The sequence below is a fragment of the Calliopsis andreniformis genome, chromosome 5 (assembly GCF_051401765.1).
Source record: "Calliopsis andreniformis isolate RMS-2024a chromosome 5, iyCalAndr_principal, whole genome shotgun sequence".
Lineage (NCBI taxonomy): Eukaryota > Metazoa > Arthropoda > Insecta > Hymenoptera > Andrenidae > Calliopsis > Calliopsis andreniformis.
In genome coordinates, this window is record NC_135066.1 from 2,628,226 (window position 1) to 2,647,412 (window position 19,187).

General features: G+C 36.7%; 6 protein-coding genes across 7 annotated transcripts in view; 3 read left to right on the forward strand and 3 right to left on the reverse strand.

Annotated features, from left to right (window-relative positions):
- The window catches only part of LOC143179815 (dynein regulatory complex subunit 7-like), a 150,577-nt gene extending 142,975 nt beyond the window's left edge, over positions 1–7,602 (forward strand). Inside the window, exons 3-11 of the mRNA XM_076379195.1 lie at positions 2,383–2,736; positions 4,521–4,932; positions 5,002–5,259; positions 5,323–5,479; positions 5,597–5,663; positions 5,742–5,954; positions 6,809–7,021; positions 7,081–7,317; positions 7,405–7,602. Of these exons, the coding sequence (XP_076235310.1) occupies positions 2,383–2,736; positions 4,521–4,932; positions 5,002–5,259; positions 5,323–5,479; positions 5,597–5,663; positions 5,742–5,954; positions 6,809–7,021; positions 7,081–7,317; positions 7,405–7,602 (2,109 nt within the window). The remainder of the gene's footprint in view (positions 1–2,382; positions 2,737–4,520; positions 4,933–5,001; positions 5,260–5,322; positions 5,480–5,596; positions 5,664–5,741; positions 5,955–6,808; positions 7,022–7,080; positions 7,318–7,404) is intronic.
- Bili (FERM domain-containing protein 8 Bili) lies at positions 7,324–9,622 on the reverse strand. Its single transcript, XM_076379197.1, has 6 exons — positions 9,210–9,622; positions 8,700–9,140; positions 8,175–8,629; positions 7,946–8,104; positions 7,709–7,880; positions 7,324–7,649 (listed from the first exon to the last, which is right to left on the reverse strand). Exons 1-6 carry the CDS (start codon positions 9,298–9,300, stop codon positions 7,609–7,611), a joined length of 1,359 nt encoding a protein of 452 aa, XP_076235312.1. The 5' UTR covers positions 9,301–9,622; the 3' UTR covers positions 7,324–7,608.
- Positions 9,623–9,765: 143 nt separating this feature from the next.
- Positions 9,766–11,592, reverse strand: LOC143179818 (eukaryotic initiation factor 4A-III). The gene is made up of 5 exons (XM_076379198.1): positions 11,439–11,592; positions 10,994–11,329; positions 10,699–10,921; positions 10,370–10,624; positions 9,766–10,299 (listed from the first exon to the last, which is right to left on the reverse strand). The coding sequence occupies exons 1-5, from the start codon at positions 11,581–11,583 to the stop codon at positions 10,047–10,049; spliced, it is 1,212 nt and encodes a 403-aa protein (XP_076235313.1). The 5' UTR covers positions 11,584–11,592; the 3' UTR covers positions 9,766–10,046.
- Positions 11,593–11,731: 139 nt separating this feature from the next.
- LOC143178949 (MAD2L1-binding protein) lies at positions 11,732–13,097 on the forward strand. The gene is made up of 2 exons (XM_076377896.1): positions 11,732–12,333; positions 12,412–13,097. Exons 1-2 carry the CDS (start codon positions 11,903–11,905, stop codon positions 12,776–12,778), a joined length of 798 nt encoding a protein of 265 aa, XP_076234011.1. The 5' UTR covers positions 11,732–11,902; the 3' UTR covers positions 12,779–13,097.
- On the reverse strand, positions 13,097–14,505 carry LOC143178950 (uncharacterized). Its single transcript, XM_076377897.1, is given in 4 exon segments — positions 13,097–13,456; positions 13,458–13,850; positions 13,927–14,192; positions 14,269–14,505. Coding segments are annotated over 4 exon segments (990 nt in total). The 5' UTR covers positions 14,413–14,505; the 3' UTR covers positions 13,097–13,269.
- A 785-nt stretch (positions 14,506–15,290) lies between these two features.
- Positions 15,291–18,747, forward strand: H (transcriptional corepressor hairless). 2 transcript variants are annotated; one of them, XM_076379200.1, is made up of 4 exons: positions 15,291–15,689; positions 16,173–16,625; positions 16,700–17,500; positions 17,577–18,747. In XM_076379200.1, exons 2-4 carry the CDS (start codon positions 16,283–16,285, stop codon positions 17,609–17,611), a joined length of 1,179 nt encoding a protein of 392 aa, XP_076235315.1. In that variant the 5' UTR covers positions 15,291–15,689; positions 16,173–16,282; the 3' UTR covers positions 17,612–18,747. The 2 variants fall into 2 exon arrangements, with proteins under 2 accessions (XP_076235315.1, XP_076235314.1); XM_076379199.1 differs by having other exon boundaries at positions 15,291–16,625.
- The last annotated feature ends 440 nt before the right edge of the window (positions 18,748–19,187 follow it).

The window sequence follows — 19,187 nt, forward strand, 5'->3', positions numbered from 1 at the left end:
CAAATCGTCCTGACCCACATATGGGTCGTAGCACCGTGAACCTATTAAAATTTCACGAAGTCTCTAGGTCAAAATATCTCACAAACTTAATGAAGTTGAAATCAGAAATAACTCGAACTGGTAAAGCAGGTTTCTTACACTTCAGATTACACATAAGTCGGCTTTGAATGAAGATCGCAAACTCCCGTTGAGAATTGCTCGTGCTACCGTGGCAGGGTTACGTGACATATGGTTACATTTCCATAAACGCGATTCCGCTAGCTATAGATCGCTGATAGTATCTCGCTAAGGGAACCTTGAGACTCAACACACCGTTTCCAATATATTTCTAAACCTATCGTAGTAATCCCACGAAATCGTGTTCGCTGAACAATTCATAGCTGACATCGACCTATCCACTTTAAAGGGCTTCGTGGCTCGGAAAAATCTTCTCCAGTCTTCCCAGCGACGAGAATCAACTTCACTGTGGCAGGAGTATGTTTCGCAGAAAATTTATAGGACACGCGCTGCCTCTGTCCCATATACACCACCCACGCAGCCTCTCATAATACTCTACCTACCCCCAAAAACTCTCAAAAGCGATCTACAGCTCTCTTCAATTCCTTCGTCGAACCACAGACCCTCTCCTCGAACTTCAACCCAAGAATTGACCCCTTGATGGAGCCACCTCTAATGGAGCAGCCTCTCGTAAGACTCTAGGTACTCCCAGACACCCTAAAAAAATAACCTACAGCTCTCTCCAATTCCATCACAAAACCATTGACTCTCTTTTCGAACTTGATCCCAAGAATTGCCTCCAAATAAAGCTAGCTATGCCTGCAAAACGTTAAAAAAGTTCCCCCAAAAGTCCATAGCTTACACTTCAAAGCCACAACAGCAAGTTCCATACGTCTCCAGGCCACGAGAGCCTGAAATCTCTGACTCAACCCAAACGAGTCTCACGATCGTCCTACCAACGCCCGAAAACGTTCCCCGCGCATCAGCGATCGTCCCACTTCGAGAACATCTGCAAGCCGGTCACGCGAGCCGGAAGAAAAACTTCGATCGGCGATTAAGGAAGGAAATTGACCGAGAACGTTTCATTGCTCTCGTTACTTCCAGGACAGAGGCGCCGCTGGTACCTACGGGGATGTATTTATCGCGGTGACGCGTGTCGTATATCTCGGTGATATTCGCGCCGTAGACGACTACGGCCTCGGCTCGGGGCTGTAAATTATCGGCGAGCGACGTAAGTTCACGGTTGAGAGACACTGAGCGCAGCTGCCGCGGCGGCGGTATCTCCGCGTTGTCTGCTACCTCACACCCTCGTCTTGCGTCCCACGTGGGTGCCGGTCGAAGGGGTCGCGCGGAACGAGGGTGACGCGCGGGGCTGGCTAGGGTCGGCGGCGGGAGGGACGGGGGGAGGGGGGCAACGCCAATGGGCGAGGAAGTGGGACCGAGAGCGCCGCAGGGCGAGGGGAGGTGGCGAGGCCGAGGGGGATAGGGTGAGGTTAGGTCGGGTGGACAGAGGGGGCGGAAGGGGGCGGAAGTGGGTGAAGGGGTCGAGGAGTAGCCGCGCCACCCACTGGCCATCTCTGCCCGAGCGTGGCCCAGGCTACGCGCTCTTGCAAAAAAGACTGTCCTCGCCTGCCCCAAGATTCGAAAGGGCGAGGCACCCCCTTTGGACACCACCTTCGGGATCACCTAATTTGCCGGGAGTGAACGAACTTTTGAAAATATTCAGAGATCACGTGCCTTTGCGACGTGTCACGTGTGAGTGACGAATTTCGTAACGATGGATCGTCGATTTAATGCCGCGTTAATTACGTCCATGTCACCCGTTTTGCGTTTTACTGCGTCGATCATTTCGGTTTGTTTGGATGTTGTTCCGTTTTCCTCTTTTTACGGCGCTCGGAGATTCCGTGAGTACGGTACAGTAAATTCTACGCGTAGATCATAACACGGTGACGTAGGTCAGGGACCGAGAATACACACGCTGCCACGTGCTCGCCGGCACGTTTCAATGTGTACCCTTCCCGTGTGGACGATTAGTGACTGTGTGTGGGATGTATTTACTCTTTGGTATTGTTATTATTATTACTTCTGCGTTTTCAGGGGTACCTAACGGTACATGGATTCCTTGTAACTTGACTGCTGTCGGTAAGATAGATCATACCAACGTAACAAGTCGCTCGTGATTTCTACTTTATCGGCTATTGATGGAGTACTTTCTACTTTATCGACCATTAGTAGCGTGGAAATTAGAGGTTCTTTGGTAACATAACATAGATGGAAATTATTTCGATACCACTTTTTTATAATTAATGAATACCTTTATTATATCCCTATATTGTACCTGATAGATGTTACATTTCTGGTCAACGATTATGTATTTGTTCACAGCCGAAGCATATACGATCGCCAACGTGGGTGCAAAAGTTCCAAAAGGGTAATTCCTTCGAATGTGCCACATTTCTCGCGAGTTTGTTACTGGGCCAAGGGTATAATGCATTCGTGGTGAGTGGTTATGCACGGAGAGAACAAACTTTATGTGATTTAACGAGAATACCGTGCCCCTACTTGCGAAAACCGAAACCACCACCTCCTCCACCAGCAGAACCAGAAATTACTAAGTATAAATTGAAACCACCCACGGAATACACAAGTCAGTTTTTGGAGGAATTAGAACGGGAACAAGAAAGAAAAGTGCAAGAGAAGCTGCGAAGGCAGGAAGAGGAAGAACGAAGACTAATCGAGGTAATCGAAATTGCTAGTTTTTTGGTATTATATTCACTGAAGAATTCAGGAAATTGTTTACTTGTTGTTAGAGCAGAATTTTGAAAAAGGTACTGAACGAGCCATCTAGCGACTTTTACGAGCAACACTTAGAGTAACTAATTTATCTACCTAGAAACTTGAGGCTAGCGCCCCCTGGTCATAAAAAGTACGCGGGAACGGGGTGACTTCAAAATTTAAAGGTTACTTTTACTAAGCATGTATTAACGAAGATCACGGCTATTCAAGGAACACATAAAAGTCTACCCTTATTTTATCTTAGCACTAATCATATAGACATCTATCAGTATATACGATGAATGAAAATTCAAAAAACAGAATAAGAATATATGTGCGTAATGTTACCACTCACCATATTTTTGATACCAAAACTCCAAGCTTTACTCTGTGTAAGTGTCATGGCGCCGATTTCACTATAACGCCAATTTCTCTATTGATCCCACTGAGAGATCTATAACAGAGAAGAAAATCGAATTTAGGAACAATAAATCTCAATAAATACAAGTATTCTGCGATTAAATGCCATTATTCGATGTTGAAAATACTAATTAATACATTTCGAGAACGGTGGAGAATGGTAAAAGTTGGTTAAACTTTTAAATGAGATATGATACAAATTTGTAACTATACGTCGAGAAATACAATATACAAATGTAGTAATAGGATACAAAAAAGACTACTAGTAAAGATAAAAAGATGTTACACGATGATAGACAGATTATACTCACTTAAATATTCACGAAGTTTCCTAAACGTCCAAACTCTACGACTGCCATCGAAACAATGATGTAGTTCCGTCTCAGTTCACTAGCTAACAAAGTACCTGCTAGATGGCGGAAGGGGAAGGGATATTAGCTATTACAGACATTTTAACACACACGAGATAAATGGAAACAAAGTTCCATCAAGCTCCCTTTGAATTGAATGAAACATAAGTGTAAGAAGTAGAAATATTAATTGGATTTCATTGAATCCAAATCTAAACGATAATAAAGGGGAAAAGCGTAACTTTGGGTGTTGAGATGGGGCAGGGTACATAGAAAATAGTGGAAACAGAAGAGAAGGTCAAGGTACATGCAAAATAGAGACAACGAAAAAAAAATTTTTTTAATTTGAGTAAAACTTACCGATTGACCAGAATGACCACTTGACCGCTGGTCAAACTGCCCACTGGTCAAGTTGACCACTGGTCAAGATGACCACTGGTCAGAGCGTCCAGGGTCCGTAGTGATCTGAGGTCTAGTATGGACAAGGTTCCAGGAGTTCCTCCAGTGGATCCCCAGGAGGATCCGCACCTGCTGGAGGACCCGCAGCAAGTGAGACACTCGTGCTCCTTCAGAAGTATTTATACTGTCTCAGGGAAGAAGGGGAACCAATCAGAAAAGTTCTTCGGGTGGTAGAAATTTTAAAGTTGATCTAGAGAGCAATATTTTGCGAAAAATTGATATTTTCCGTAAAATAATCATCTGAGCAACAATGTTTAGTACACATATTGTTAATAACAATCACACACAGTATGCACTTGCATAAAATATTGATAATTTGATTAATTATTGCTCGCGATTGCTATTAACAATCAGTTGTTACGATGATTGTTTAATGGGAAGTATTAATTTTTCGTGTGACACGAAAGTCCACTAAATGTCTTGTCTATCCTGCATAGTCGTCTGTGATATACATATAGACTTCAAACCAGCAGTGTATAATAAAGATTTCACTTCTGTAAAAAATATTTTCTGATTTAGGAGTTAGAGCAACTTCCCACAGACAAGTACTGGGGACACAGGATACATGCTTGGGTAGCAATTTTACCAGAGCTGAGAGGATTAAGAGATCAAGAATTCTCCGGACCACTTTTTATCGAACCTTCGACTGGTGTTTCTTATAAACCGACTGATGATAACGCGGATCAGCTATATTTGGGGGTAGAGAGCATATGGAACGATCTGAATTATTGGGTGAATATGCAACCATCTTCACAATCGTGTGCAAACATAAAATGGGATTTAACGAAAGTCGAACTGTGGGAGCACTTACTTCCTGGAGAACCATGGGTAATGCGAGGAGAAGAAATCGACGAAGATTCTGCAATAATGCAAGAGGAGCATTTAGATATGCCTGCTTCCTATGTAAATGAGATACACATCGATGAAAAAGGTTTGTGAAAGCTTCTCTGTTCCCACAATTTAGGATACTATTTTATATCTATCTAATTTTATGCTTTAGAATTCGAAAGGAGATACCCGAATGGAATGAAAACAAAATCTTATAAAAAAGCGATAGTCGAACTCTATGCACCGTATCTTCACACCGATGGATTGATACGGAGAATAATTATTTACAATGATTATGATTACAAGGCACCTATTGAATTGTACGAGTATTATGCTAATAGATCAGATTGCCTTGTGGAGCATAGGAAGAAATTTAAAGATGACTCCGTAATAGATTACTATCAGAGGGGACGGCCAGATCGGTGTAAAGGTAAATGTACATAATTCGATAGAAAATTTTTTCCTCTTTGGTAACTAATGATCAAATTTGTAGAACACCGATATTTTTCTTACGATATTAGTACGATAGAGACTGAGCGAATTTTAGATTTTTACCACATTGCTCGATACGACGGGCTATCGCGAATCGAACTGCATCCAAGCTTTTTGACCCAACATTTCGTGGATCGGGAAGATTTTCTATATTATCGGTAAGCGTTAAAGTTGCAATTAAATTGATGGCACGAACGAGGTATTTCGTTTGTGTTAATTGCATGTTTTTTAACATTCCTATGGTAAAATTAGAATTTCGATCGGCTTGAGAACAGGCACGTTGAGTTTTCTCGAGAAAGAAGCGCCATTATGCCGCACGATGTACACTTCCGATATATTTGGGTAATGTAAAAACTGATATTCTGGAAGATATGTAACATACAATACAGCATCAACTACAGCATAGTATTTTACTTTTAGAAAATTACTGAGAAGTTTAATAGAAATGAAGCAATCAAAGCTAACAGAGATATAGCAATTCGTGAATTTGCTATTGGTGAAAATGAGATACGTCTTACATATCATTATAAACCAGGGCTATATACGAGAGCTACTCGAACGTATATAAAACCACCATTGGCAGAAAGAGGAGATCGATTAGCTCTTAATCCTACGATGACTAAAGGATATAATGTGAATTTTTACTCACTGTTGATAAATGTATTCTTCGGAGCAAAATTAAGAATCACTAATTTTGGGACAAAAAATTGTCAATCTTTAAGCTGCTGTAACATCGCGAAAAAAAATCGCACAATAGTGAGCCTGGTCTCATTTTAAAGAACAAAGCCTCTATTTTCACACCCCATAATTGAATTTGCCCGGAGAACCTTCGATGTTTCGCTGTGGGGCGAGAAAGGGGGGGGGTACTTTTTCCTCAAATATCTCCCAAATTCAGACGTCTGTACAGAGCTTAATAAATTTTTTCCGGGATTCCTTTTAGGGTGAAATTATAGGGGGAAGTCTTCCTTTTTGAATGAGCCCTTAAAAAATGATCTACGATTTTTTTTTGCCGAGTTATCGCAGTCTGAATGAAGTGGTGACCAAAGTACATTTTGAATGAAGTGATACAAAACTACACTTTTCATTCAAAGTGCAATAACTCAGCGAAAAAAAATCGTACATCATTTTTTAAAATCTCGTTGGACAGGGGAGGCTTCAGACTTGATATTTACTGTAGAATGAGTCGCAGAAAAAATTTATCCCGATTCAGAGAGTTTATTGAACTTGGAAAATATTTTGGGAAAAACAAGCTTCCCTCTCTGGACTTGCAGCCGAGTATAAAAATTTTTTCGAGAAAATTCAATTCAGGGATGGTAAAGTAGAGACTTTGCCCTTTATAATGAGTCCAAGCTCGCTACTGTACGATTTTTTTTCGCAAAGTTACAGCAGCTCAAAAATCGGCAATTTTTTTATCCAAAATTAGTGATCGTTTAATTTTGCTGCGACAGTACTTACCAAAAATGCTTCTCAAATTACTTTTTTAATAGCCTTTAGGTGAACCTGATAAGGGCCTCGAATTATTGAATGAGTTAGATAGACAACTTAAGGAGGAAGATGAATCAACATCTCGAGTCAGAGAGGCCGAAGAAGAAGTAACAACCTTTTTGAAAACAAAAGACGAGGAATGTTTAACACCAAAATTGCTAATATCTATATATGATACATTGAGAGAATCAGAGTCTCGGATTGAATTATTAAAGGTACGTAAGTGACAGTAACAAATTTGTTCATTGAATTAACATATATTGTATGAATGTAGATCGAACGAACACGCGAGCAAAGTCAGAGAGATATCACAGAGATAGTGGACTACTTAAAACCACACTTAGCGCGCATTGGAAATCCCTCAGAAGTATCTAAAAGTTATGCATATGTATTGCGACACGAATGTATCGAAGATTACAAGCAGCTACTCATACAAAGGGCGAATAAAATTTTGCATAAATTTGATGAGTTATCGCAAGAGCTGGCGAAGAAGCAGACGCAATTGACACAGGTCCAGTATCTTTTTTATAAAATGATCTTATTACACGCACGTAGGTATTTATACAGAATTATATTTAAATATAAATACTTTTTATAGACCGAAGACTTATCCCGCGAAGAAGAAGATAAAATATTGGAGGAAATGAATGAGATTAATTTCCACCTGCAAACTTTAGAGACTAGATTAAATCGTCACAGAGATTTAGTTCCCATCCGGTTCAATGCCTTGGTGGATAACCTGAACCAACATCCACAGCTTCTAGCAATTCGAGACAGTTTTGAACGAAGGGAATAGTATAACTTATTGAACAGACCAGGAACCCATTTGTCCAATACATCGACCTAAAATAAATTTTAAATATAACTTTCCTTAATTTTAAATCAAATATTTATGCTACCACCTTCATCGTCGAACGTGGCCAACGTAAATTTGCTAAGTTTATTCGTGAAACTCCCAGTATTAGATCCTATCGAATGATCTGTTAAACGATCGACATTCGCAACATCTCCGTTAGCTCCATGACGACGATGTTCCTCAGCAAATCCAGAAATTAAAGTATCCATCATTATTGCCTATAAATAAATACTTCAATCCAATCTCTTTTTACATACAACGTTTTAGCAGAAATAAAACATACTTGTCTTGAGAATACTTGTAGAATTTTGTAAACGCGCGTCCCATTTTCTCGTACAGGAAATTGTAAGAATAAACAAGGCAGACAGTCCAGGTTTCCCTCGTCAGAAGGCTTCGCCATTTCCCAGCTAAGTTCTGAATATCTCAATCCCAACAATAAACTCTGTACAAAAGTTTTTTGTAATTTATTGTATGCTTGTTAATTTATTATTATATAAGTTCAGATTACTTACACACTGCATGTCGTCGACGATATAAACACCAGCTGAATTAATAGCTATAAGGACATGCATATCACGATTTGTGATCCATGACGCGAGACCTCTTACAGGACGTTCAATTTGTCCTTGGAAAAATGCTGCACCGTAGCATGGCAAACTCCAACAAAATTCTAAGTATTTTCTAATAAGTTTCCTTGGGTTCGTGCTGGTGCCTGTATGATTAGGTATTCGTTTATACTGTTCAAGGAGGCGTGCCTCTGGTGCTCCTTTTCCTCCTACCAAGCCTAAGCCAAGACCTAGACCCAGCAAAAGACTAGGGGATGTATAATGATGAGGTAAGAAGCGGCCACGATGCCTTCTGAAAAATGCTAATGTATGACTCTGCGGATTGTATGGACCTAATTCAATACGTGCTTGCAATGCTCCTAAACTAGCATATCGTGCTTGGCCTTCACATGGATAACGTCCTAAAAATACATATTAAAAAATTATACAAAATAATGGAATTAATTAAATTTTGAACAAACTTTTTTTTACCTTGCAGCACATTATTTCTAGCTTCTGCATATAATAGTTCTAATACTTTAGCTTCTTTTATTTGTTCTTCATCAGATCTGGAAAGAAATACATTTCTTCGAAGGCATAGTAAAGGTTCTTCGTCATTCTCTTCTCTCTGAGAACTGTATTTCTTTGCTAAACGATTCCATTTTGCAGCTAATTCTATAGGTTTATGATTTGGGCGTAATTGAACTTCTAATCTTGAAGAACACAGCCATAAGGCAAATATTGTTTGGCCAGTAAGTAGAGGAGTTCTTACTAATCCAAGTTCTCCTTCTGATTGTATTATTGCAAGAATTTGTTGGGCAGTAGAGTTTTGGTCAATATCCATTGTTAGAAACACTCCAGTCGTTAAATATACAGCTATTCGAACAGTGGGTCTTCCCGCATTCAAATACTGTGGCTGATTTACCATTATCGCTGAATAAAAAAACATCTTAGTAAAAAATTATTCTAAATACAACTGAAAGTAGAAGTATTATTGCTTACAGGCTGATGTATGTCCATCAGGTTTATAATCATTTTGATAACGACGAATTGGTTGTACTCTTCGAACCGTACAATCTTCTTGTACCTCCATATTCTTTAATAACTATCTAACCACACATTAAATGGAAAATATTTATCTAGCATTGTGAGTAGCTCAAAACTTGCTATTCAGGAATTTAATTTCATAAAGAAACATGTTGGTTTGTTTATATTTTTCACTTCTATCACATGTTAACATTAAATATATTGCCATAATTATTTGTGTGCTATAGATTCTCTAAATAGTGTAAAGTATTTGAAGTGTGATTACAATTTAAGATCCAAACCAATTGTTTTTATAGACTGTGAAAATCTCAATTAATGTTTGTAAGGTGTTCAGTCAAAACACTGCTCTACTGCCATCTAAGCCATGGAACTAGTTATTGATTATTTCAGCTGAGCAGTAAATAATTTTACTTTTTTTTAGACAATGAACATTGTACAAAGTAATTTTATTAAATCTAATATTAGGTACATACAGTATTAATTATTACATTATAAGGTATAAATAATTTTTATTTGTATTCTTATAACTCTGTCAAAAGTTAGTTACATTTTGTGGTGAATCAATCTTTTTTACCTTTACATATTTGTAGTGCTTTTAGAAATTAAAAACATGTATATATTAAAATTTCTATGATTTTTCAAGGTAATATATTTTTCTGATACTAATGCTGTGTTTAAGAATCCTTTCATTCTTAGAAAAAAATAAGATGGAAAACATAATTTCATGAAATTTGAATAAAAATACCTTTTCTTTACATAAACTGTTTTTTAATACAATTATAAACCTTAAATTTATATTAAGTCTGCTACATTCATAGGCATCTCATCAATTTGTGTCGAATAATATTGCTCAATATCTCGAAGAATCCTGATGTCGTCAGTTTTAACAAAATTAATCGAAACACCTTTTCTTCCGAAACGTCCAGAACGACCTATTCTATGAATATATAACTCACGATTATTGGGCAAATCGTAATTGATGACAAGAGACACCTGCTGCACGTCTATTCCTCTCGCCCATACATCGGTTGTGATTAACACGCGGCTGTAAAAAAGAATAATATAAAAATATAAAACTATCTTATTCAGAGTATTGCATACAATAAAAAACATACCTTTGACCAGCTCGGAATTCTTTCATAATGTTATCTCTTTCTTTCTGAGGCATATCACCATGCATAGAGCAGACTGTGAAATTGGCTTCCCTCATTTTTTCTGTTAACCAATCTACTTTACGTTTGGTATTACAAAAGATTACAGCCTGTGTTATTGTTAGTGTATCATATAAATCACACAGAGTATCAAATTTCCATTCTTCTCTTTCAACAGCCACGAAGAACTGCTTGATTCCTTCCAGTGTCAACTCATCACTGTAAAAAGTTCATTTAGATAATACAAATGAAACGAAATTACTTTTTGTAATTAGTAAAAGAATAAAGCTTACCGTTTAACAAGAATACGAACAGGATCAGTCATAAATTTACTTGTCATTTCAAGAATTTCGTGTGGTAATGTGGCTGATACAAGTACAACTTGTGTTGCAGGTGGCAGATATCTATATACATCATAAATTTGTTCCTTAAAGCCTTTGTTTAACATTTCATCTGACTCATCAAGGACCAACATTTTTATGGCTCTTGTCCTGAGAACCCGCCTTTTTATCATATCTAAAGAAGATATAAAATTATTAATCTTATTTACATATATATATATACTATTAACTCCAATAACCAATTTACCAAATACTCTGCCAGGTGTGCCAGATACTACATGCTGCCCATAATCTAGTTTCCTAATATCTTCTCCAAGATTTGTGCCTCCTATACAAGCATGACACTGAACATTCATGAAATCTCCTAACGCTAGAATAACTTTTTGTATTTGTGTTGCCAACTCTCTTGTAGGAGATAGAACCAATACTTGTGTTTCTCTAACTTGTGTGTCTAATGACTGTAATATAGCAATCGAAAATGTTGCTGTTTTTCCTGTACCAGATTGCGCTTGTGCAATCACATCGCGTCCTTTCATTATCGGTTTAATTGATCGTTGCTGAATAGCCGACGGTTTCTCAAAACCTATAATTCATACACAAAAAAATATGTAGTACAGATTCGTTTACAATTATGAAGCATGGAAGTAGGTTATGTTTACATATTCCAAGAAAAAACCAGAAGCTTTTCTTACCGTAAGCATATATTCCTCGTAACAACTCATCTCTGAGTCCCATATTATCGAAAGTTGGAATAACTTCCACATCTTCGCTGGTTTCAAACTCAACATTTGATAAATCTTCTGTTTGCGCGACGCGTCGTGACTTTACGTCCGCCATTTTCGCTAACTAGAAGGATGTCGGACAAAAATGATTTGAAGGTGTGTGGAAGGGTAACGATTCATCGAACAGGTTGGTCAAATTAGTAAAACTAAAATTTAATTATGACGCCATATTGCCAACACTGCAGTATTGTCTTCTGGTTGATTAGTGCGTTAATACGCGTTTTATAACCGCGAAAGATAGGTTCAAATTTTAATCAACAATATTGCTTTTAATATTGCAAAGTATATATTATAATATTATTTTTTCATCGAAAAATATGGACGTACAGAAAATATGAGCAAATACGTTTGAGTGAAAGGACTGAAGCCAGGTTATGAGCCCATTTGTTTACAAGCGTTCTGAAAGAATCGAAATGGACATCAATGTAACGTTCGATGAACCTTTGACGAGCAATACTTGCGTACAACTTGTAACTGAGCTTTTAAAATATATTTTGTATCAGAAACAACAAATACCATTCACATACGACTCGTTAGCACAACTGCAGAGAAATGTGAAGCCAACTGACAGAAATTCATCTTCTATAAAATCATTGCTGAGCTCTTTAAAAAGTACCTCAGAGCAATTGAATTCACAGTTTCATCTTGAAGGCTGCAAAATCAAAGAAATTGCTATATTGATTGGTGCAACGATCATATCACCTAAGTTACACATAAGATTGGAGTTTCCATCTAATATTCTTAGTAGTGAAGAACATTTTGAATATAAGCATAGTTCTAGAAAGCCTCTGTTAAGTTTAATGAGGTCAGTATAAATGATTTGCATATAACTGCCTTTTATTTTTAATTGTTACAAATGTTAAAGCATAAAATTTTGTTTTAGGTCAATGTTAGAGTGTTCAGAATTTCAAGATGCAATAAGTGCACCATTGAATCCCACAAACACCTTTGTATTAATACAAAAGAGTGATAGTAATTCATTATCAGAATTTTTTTTACCTAAACCACAGTATATGCCACCAATAAAAACTACAAATTGTTTTATAATTAAACTGCATCATAAAGATCAAATACAAATGGACTGTAATTGCGTAGATATAGTTAAAGTTTATAATGAAGTCTTTGAAACCAATCCTAATAAAGACAAGGACATTCAGTTTCTAAATAATTCACATGGAAACATTACAAGTGTTCCTTATCAATGGTATCAATCTAAGGAAGTAATTAAAGGATTTAAGTTTGTAAGATGACCATAATTTTATTTCTATAATTATAGGAAATTAAAAGAATAGCATATTTTTTCATTATTGCAATTTTTATTAGAAAGCTCAAATTATAGAGAACATGATATTATAAATATAAGAATCAGATAGACAATTTTTTTAAATCTTTTATGACAAGATGTTATTAATACAAAACATATTGATTTTAATTTTTTATTAAGTGTATGTAGTCTATGTACAAATCATCAATATTTTTATCAATTACAATTACAGTTATATTTTAAATAATTATAAAGCTTGTACTTAATATTACTGTTCAAAACAGTTTAGTTTAGATTTGGAAGAAATTTAAGTTCAAGGCAAAGTTGAATTACCTGCTTTATGATACCTTTCAAAACCAAGTTGATCTATTCTTAACATAAATAACAAGTTACATAAATTTTAAAGTTATACTTGTATTTGATATATTTGTATGTACTAATGACAGCTATTTGTCTTATAATAATGAAATAGAAAAATTATACTTTCTTCTCTTTGTGTTTGTTATTACTTTCTTCAGCTTTATCCACATTAACATTATTTAAATTATAGTTTTGTGGAACTTCATAGATTTTTACTTTTAAAAGCGTGAAATCAATAACTAATATTATCCTCAGAAATAATAATATGAAACCTCCCATCCAACTCCACATCATTAATGATTGCAAAACCTTGAAAATATTTAGTATTTAATCCATTATTTAATCTTACTATGGAGACATAGGAAATGTTCACAAAATCCAACCTGAAGCCAGGAGAATATATTGCATACATCATGTTGATGGAAATTATATGGATACACATATGACTGTATGATATTACATTCACTGTAAGCAAGGTTGTATCAAAACAATAGTTAAGAAACATAGTAAAATATGTTGCACACCTCAGGTCCTTATGTGTTTTGTATTTGTTACATATTTCAAGGAATATATTTTTTAGATCTCTACTAAATTCTACGAATCCATTTTCCAAAATAGAAGTCATATATAATGTTATTATCATGAATATAAAATTGAAAAGTAATGCTGGAGGGACAATTCTCCATGGTGCTTCATATCTACATATTAGTGTAAGAATTATAGCTTTACATTAGAATGAACTTTAGATTACTGATGCAAATTATAATTACTTGCATTGCTATATCGTGTCCACCTTTTCCACACATTAAAAATAAAGCGAACCATATGACTCCAAATGTACAAGACAAAAAACATGTTAACAAGTACATTTTACATATATTTTCGTGATTATGATCTGTGATGACATATTTCCACCAATTCGTACAATTAGAATTTGTAGTGTCTTTATCGAAAAAATTGTCTGCATCCATATCCGAGTTCATCGTCAACGTTGAAAGGGATGTAGCCCAAAGAGGACACTTACCTCCGAAAACGTGCTCCTTCGAATCGATTATCATAAAATACATAAAGTTTATTATAAAATGTCAGGAAAAATGGGATTATAAGTAATTATACCCATAGTATATAAAATAAAACACTGCAAATGTATCCATTACAGGCGCATGAAAAAGAGACAAATAATTGTACGAATTTCCAGAAATACGAAATTTCAGATGTATCGCGATCAATAAATTCCTTATATTCTTCTAAAATTCGCATCGAGGAACACTGCAAGGAATTAACACGTCTTAAAATACGACAATGAACATTTTCCGTGATGTTACATCAGCGAGCAAAGATATTGCGCGCCAAACTTCATCAGTGTCACAAATCGCGAATCCGATTGGTCAATTAAAAGTGAACAAAATACGAATGAAAACGGGACGAATACAAACTACAGAAATTAGGACTGTATTATAACTGCATATTTTTATTATTAATATTGTTTGAGTAGAGGTAGAATAATTTATTCCGAATAATGATTATTCTTTAGATTAATTTGTTGTTTAAAACGCTATTACAGTGAAATTATCTCAATATGATTGATGACCTCATACAAATCAATTGAAGTTTCAAGCAAAAGGAAGAAAGAAGTTTCACGAATAAAAAAGAAACAATATCTTTATCCAACAAATAAATTTAAATACAAAAAATTTGTTTAAAGATAACCGAGATCACCTTTCTTCGCAGTGATGGATTATGTATTCAAAAACCCCGCCTGCAACTTAAATTTAAAATTCCTTTTAAAAATTTTAACCGAAGTTTTCGTTCAGTTTCACTTAGATTAAGTACACAGATTATAAAATACAGCATACGTTATTCTTTTTACCTGAAAGAATACGATGCCAAAATCGTGAGTGCGCGCTTCTTGGCGTCCAGTGATCCGTCACTGTATTCAACGCCTTGTAAAGAAAAATCTCGTTCCTGTTTGATCAGATATTCGAGAGTTTTCAAGAAAAATTGAATCCATCTCTGAATTTGAAACTTGAATTTACGAAATATTCCGAGTATAGAGTAAATTCGACGTAAGTTACCGCTTCGAAGGAAGTGTTGCAGACCGATCGTGGGAGTTGGACCGAGAGACGGAGGAACGCGCGGACTGCGAACCGCCACAGTGTTGTCGACGAGAAGGATACACGAAGGCGAGAAATTCTTATTTTTTTTTCACATCCGAAGATCGAAAATCACGAGGAAAACGATGGTGGGCGCACGTTCTAACGGGTTGTCGAACGAATAAACTCGATTGCTGTGGACACATAAACCTATCGTGGATGAAGTGAAACACATGTGTCGGCCGAACCGTGTTTTCCACTATAGAGTGCCCGTCCCGTGTTTGGCCCGTGAATATCTCGCGCTTAGAAAGCTAAGTTGCGAGTCGATCGGAATAATTCGCTGAAAATCTAACGGACCTGGCTTCGAAGACGTTTGTTAACGTGACGAGCCGCTTCATCGAGATGGAATAGAACTCGTCGCAGAAGGCGGCAGTGCGTGGGTGGGTGGGTGTCTAGCGACTGCCACTCATGTATATCAAATTCCTTTTGGAATTTCGCGCAAAATGTTGCTGTCCGACCAACGATACTGTGCTTTCTAATTTGATGTTACCCTGTATAATCCGTGTGCATTAATTGGCTCATTATCTGAACAATTCTTTTTTGGACATAAGAAAAAAAGTAGCAGTTCAATTTCTGAGCAACGCTTCACTCTTACTGTCAATTTTTGACTATGTGTCAGTTTGACAGTTTTAAATGAGCAAAACCAATATGATTGTGTTTCTATGCTGTTATCAGTCTTGTTGATCTTGAAAGAAACTTGTCTGTTACGTTAATTTTTTGGCACTGCTGTTTAGGAATTTCTTCCGTATAAACAGTTTATCGCTTGATTGTGTCTTGAGTTTCACTTGAATTTCTTTGTAAAAAATGCTTTCCTTAAATTCTGAAATGAGAGTGCTTTAGCAAGTCTGTGTCATTTGTCGTTTACAGCTTTAAGAGAGGGACCTTGTTAAGGTCTTGCCTCTTTTCTTTGATTGTCATTAAGAAGCTAAAGTATGAAAGGTCAAGCGGAGAAAAATGGATTTCGATAAAGTGTCAGCATGCGTGAGAAGTCAGCAGAATGTCATGCTCACGCAGGTCACGTGAGGGGCACAACAGAAATGTGCTCACGTGATCCTCCTACATTGCACTCTACCCTTACCAAGGCAAATGGTAAAAATTCAAGCCCCCAACCGACTCATCATTCGGAAACACGTATCGATAATAATCTACTTCCGACACCTGGTGGACGATTAAAATTTTTTAAAGATGGAAAATTTATTCTGGAATTGTCTCACCGTAGAGATGGAGAAAGGACCACATGGTTCCCAGTCCCAAAGAAAACTTTCTGGCCACCAGCTAGCACAACTCCAAATAGGCAAGAGAGTTCTACTTCTCTTAGTGGTAAGTTAAAGACTACTGTGTGTCTTTAATTTTCTATAAGAAGCATGACCATAATTCTGTCGTTATGTTTGCAGTTTCTGATGATAATTCATCAGTCCAATCGAGTCCTTGGCAAAGAGATCATTGTTGGAAACAAGCAAATCCCAGACGTAGAATATCTACAGAGTTTAATTTTTTCTATTATAGAAATCCGAGAAATCGTTTATGCGCACATCCGCGTTTGATCGCGAGAAAGCGGAGACGCCCGTTAGATCCTACTTCTCTCTTACTTGTTCCGGAATCAGTAACAAATTGTACTAAGTCATCGCGCAAGGCAAACGGCGCACCAACAGGGAAGGTTTTGAATGTAATTATTGATAAATTGGCACGCCTTCTAGATCCTAACGTTGTTTCACCTCGTAAACGTATTTTACGCGAGCTGGAACGAGTCTCGTTAGAAGATCAGGCGTCTAAAAGACGCGCAACACCCCAGCCTGTTTGTACAACTAGTGCTCCTACTCCATCGCCAAAACAATTATCGTCGTACAGTATAACAAGTATTTTGGGAGAAGATAAACCAAGTCAAGAGCAAGGCTTTTTAAGGAATTTATTAAAGCCAGATGACAGACAAACTATGAAATACTCATCAAGTAACTCGTATCCGAGGGTACGCGTGGATCCATACATTGGTACAAATACACCTCTTCAGCATCCGCTTTATGGTGTACCAATGTTACCTCCTGGACCATATAGAGCACCCTTATGGATGCATTATCCGTCACCCGTCCATTATCCACCTCCTATGCCATTGTATGCACCACCCCCGCCTCATCCTCCATCTCCTCCAGTTCATCACTACAAAGACTACAGGGAACAAACTCTTACACCTCCTTCAGGTATAAATTCAGAAATGCATTTTTCATCCATTGCATGTAGTAGCACCTGTGTTAATTATTTCTTATTGTCGCATAGATATGCCTCTAAATCTGTCGAAGCATGCGGGTTGAATCTCAGGATCCTAAAAGCTGGTGCCTTATCAATGGACAAAACTACGCAAACACTGCCCGTGCAACGACAATGCGATATATTAGTATTTTTTTATCCATAAACAATAGTATCATAGTAAGTAGAAATATGCAACCAGAGAGACAAAGTCTGGGTGCTATACTTGTACATACAAAAATACATAAACTGTCGAAGTTGGCATAGGTATTTTATATAATATTAAATTAAATCATGAGTAGTATTACGAATTTTAATTGTAATTAAAACTTTGTATGTATTACATAATGGGAAGTATATATGTATCACACAATTCTTTACCTTACACGTGCTCATTGTTAATTGCTCTTTCGTAAAAAGAAATACTTTCACAAGATATCGTTTATTTAAAAGGTAAACAACATGATCAACCTTCAAAATTCGTGAAATTTATTTTGTATTTTCATTACTTTTACTACTCATGATTCGGATATCACAATGAAAGGGAAAAGAGCATGCTCTTACCTTGTGCATCTTATTTATGCATTACTTGTTATTCTTATTAATGTTACTGTCATTATTATCATTAATAAAATGATACGACTATCCATTTTAAAAGATTCATAAGAAAGACATAGAATTATGTACAGAACAGATTATTACTTATATTTAGTATAAATAATTATTCCTACAAATAGTAATACGATAATAAAATTTAGGTTTAATAGCATCCACAACAGTATACATTTATTTATATAATATTAATGAACAAAAGAAAAATTGCTTGGTAAAAGACCGTGGGGTGTGCCTTAAATGATTACCTAAATTGCAAAGAAAAAAACTACTAAATTATGAATATTTTCACGAACATGTATTATTATTAATACTATTATTACTACTATTACTATGTACATATGCATATAACTTTGCGTTACGTATTTCCATCAAATCGACATATACGTCACTATTTATTATTATTAGTCAGGCGCATTACCAAACATTTTACGCGAAAGGCAAGCTCACACAGGCTCTAAAAATTAGTGAGTAATTATTATTATTCATTTACATACATCTTTTTTATTAATTGAAACAGATGAAATATGTGACTGTGCGTAAGCAATTGTATAGAAAGACTAATTTCGTAAATATATAAATATTTCGTATATTATACAAGACCTGTTCATTTATTGCCATCTTACGAGAAACATAAACTAAGAAAATATTCACCATCCAATATTTACAACAATACCGAATCGTTTCGCTTGTTTCCCCCAAGCACAACGAGACACGTTATCAAACCCCGATAACAATATCTCCCAATTACACGTCATACGTCACGCATATGCACCTATAATGAATTCAAATTTCGCGGTCACGTTTGCGAGTGCGTCGAAAAATTGGCACTCCACCATCTGGCTACCCCCACCCCAGGCCACGGGAACGCAGACGCTCTCCAGACCGCGCAATCGTCAGGTCTTGGTAGTATCCGACCCGTGGCCTTGTTTTCTGGTATTCGTTGACCGGGTTGTGTCGTCCCGATTGCGCGTTTTCCGTCGAAAATTCGCGCAAGTGGAACCCGACGGCGCGTCGAAACTCAGGGGG

Bases quoted from the DNA above. Each gene is read 5' to 3' on its own strand.
- Bili (XM_076379197.1), bottom strand. From the start codon at position 9,300: ATGGAGGTACAAGAAGATTGTACGGTTCGAAGAGTACAACCAATTCGT. The intron at 8,105-8,174 runs GTAAGTAATCTG...ACTTTTGTACAG, and splicing joins TCGTCGACGACATGCAGTGT to AGTTTATTGTTGGGATTGAG. The intron at 7,650-7,708 runs GTGGTAGCATAA...AATTTATTTTAG, and splicing joins GGCCACGTTCGACGATGAAG to GTCGATGTATTGGACAAATG.
- LOC143179818 (XM_076379198.1), bottom strand. From the start codon at position 11,583: ATGGCGGACGTAAAGTCACGACGCGTCGCGCAAACAGAAGATTTATCA. The intron at 10,625-10,698 runs GTAAGCTTTATT...AACTTTTTACAG, and splicing joins GTTCGTATTCTTGTTAAACG to TGATGAGTTGACACTGGAAG. The intron at 10,300-10,369 runs GTATGTTTTTTA...TCTTTTTTACAG, and splicing joins GAATTCCGAGCTGGTCAAAG to CCGCGTGTTAATCACAACCG.
- LOC143178949 (XM_076377896.1), top strand. From the start codon at position 11,903: ATGAGCCCATTTGTTTACAAGCGTTCTGAAAGAATCGAAATGGACATC. The intron at 12,334-12,411 runs GTCAGTATAAAT...ATTTTGTTTTAG, and splicing joins CCTCTGTTAAGTTTAATGAG to GTCAATGTTAGAGTGTTCAG.
- H (XM_076379199.1), top strand. From the start codon at position 16,283: ATGCGTGAGAAGTCAGCAGAATGTCATGCTCACGCAGGTCACGTGAGG. The intron at 16,626-16,699 runs GTAAGTTAAAGA...TTATGTTTGCAG, and splicing joins GAGTTCTACTTCTCTTAGTG to TTTCTGATGATAATTCATCA. The intron at 17,501-17,576 runs GTATAAATTCAG...ATTGTCGCATAG, and splicing joins AACTCTTACACCTCCTTCAG to ATATGCCTCTAAATCTGTCG.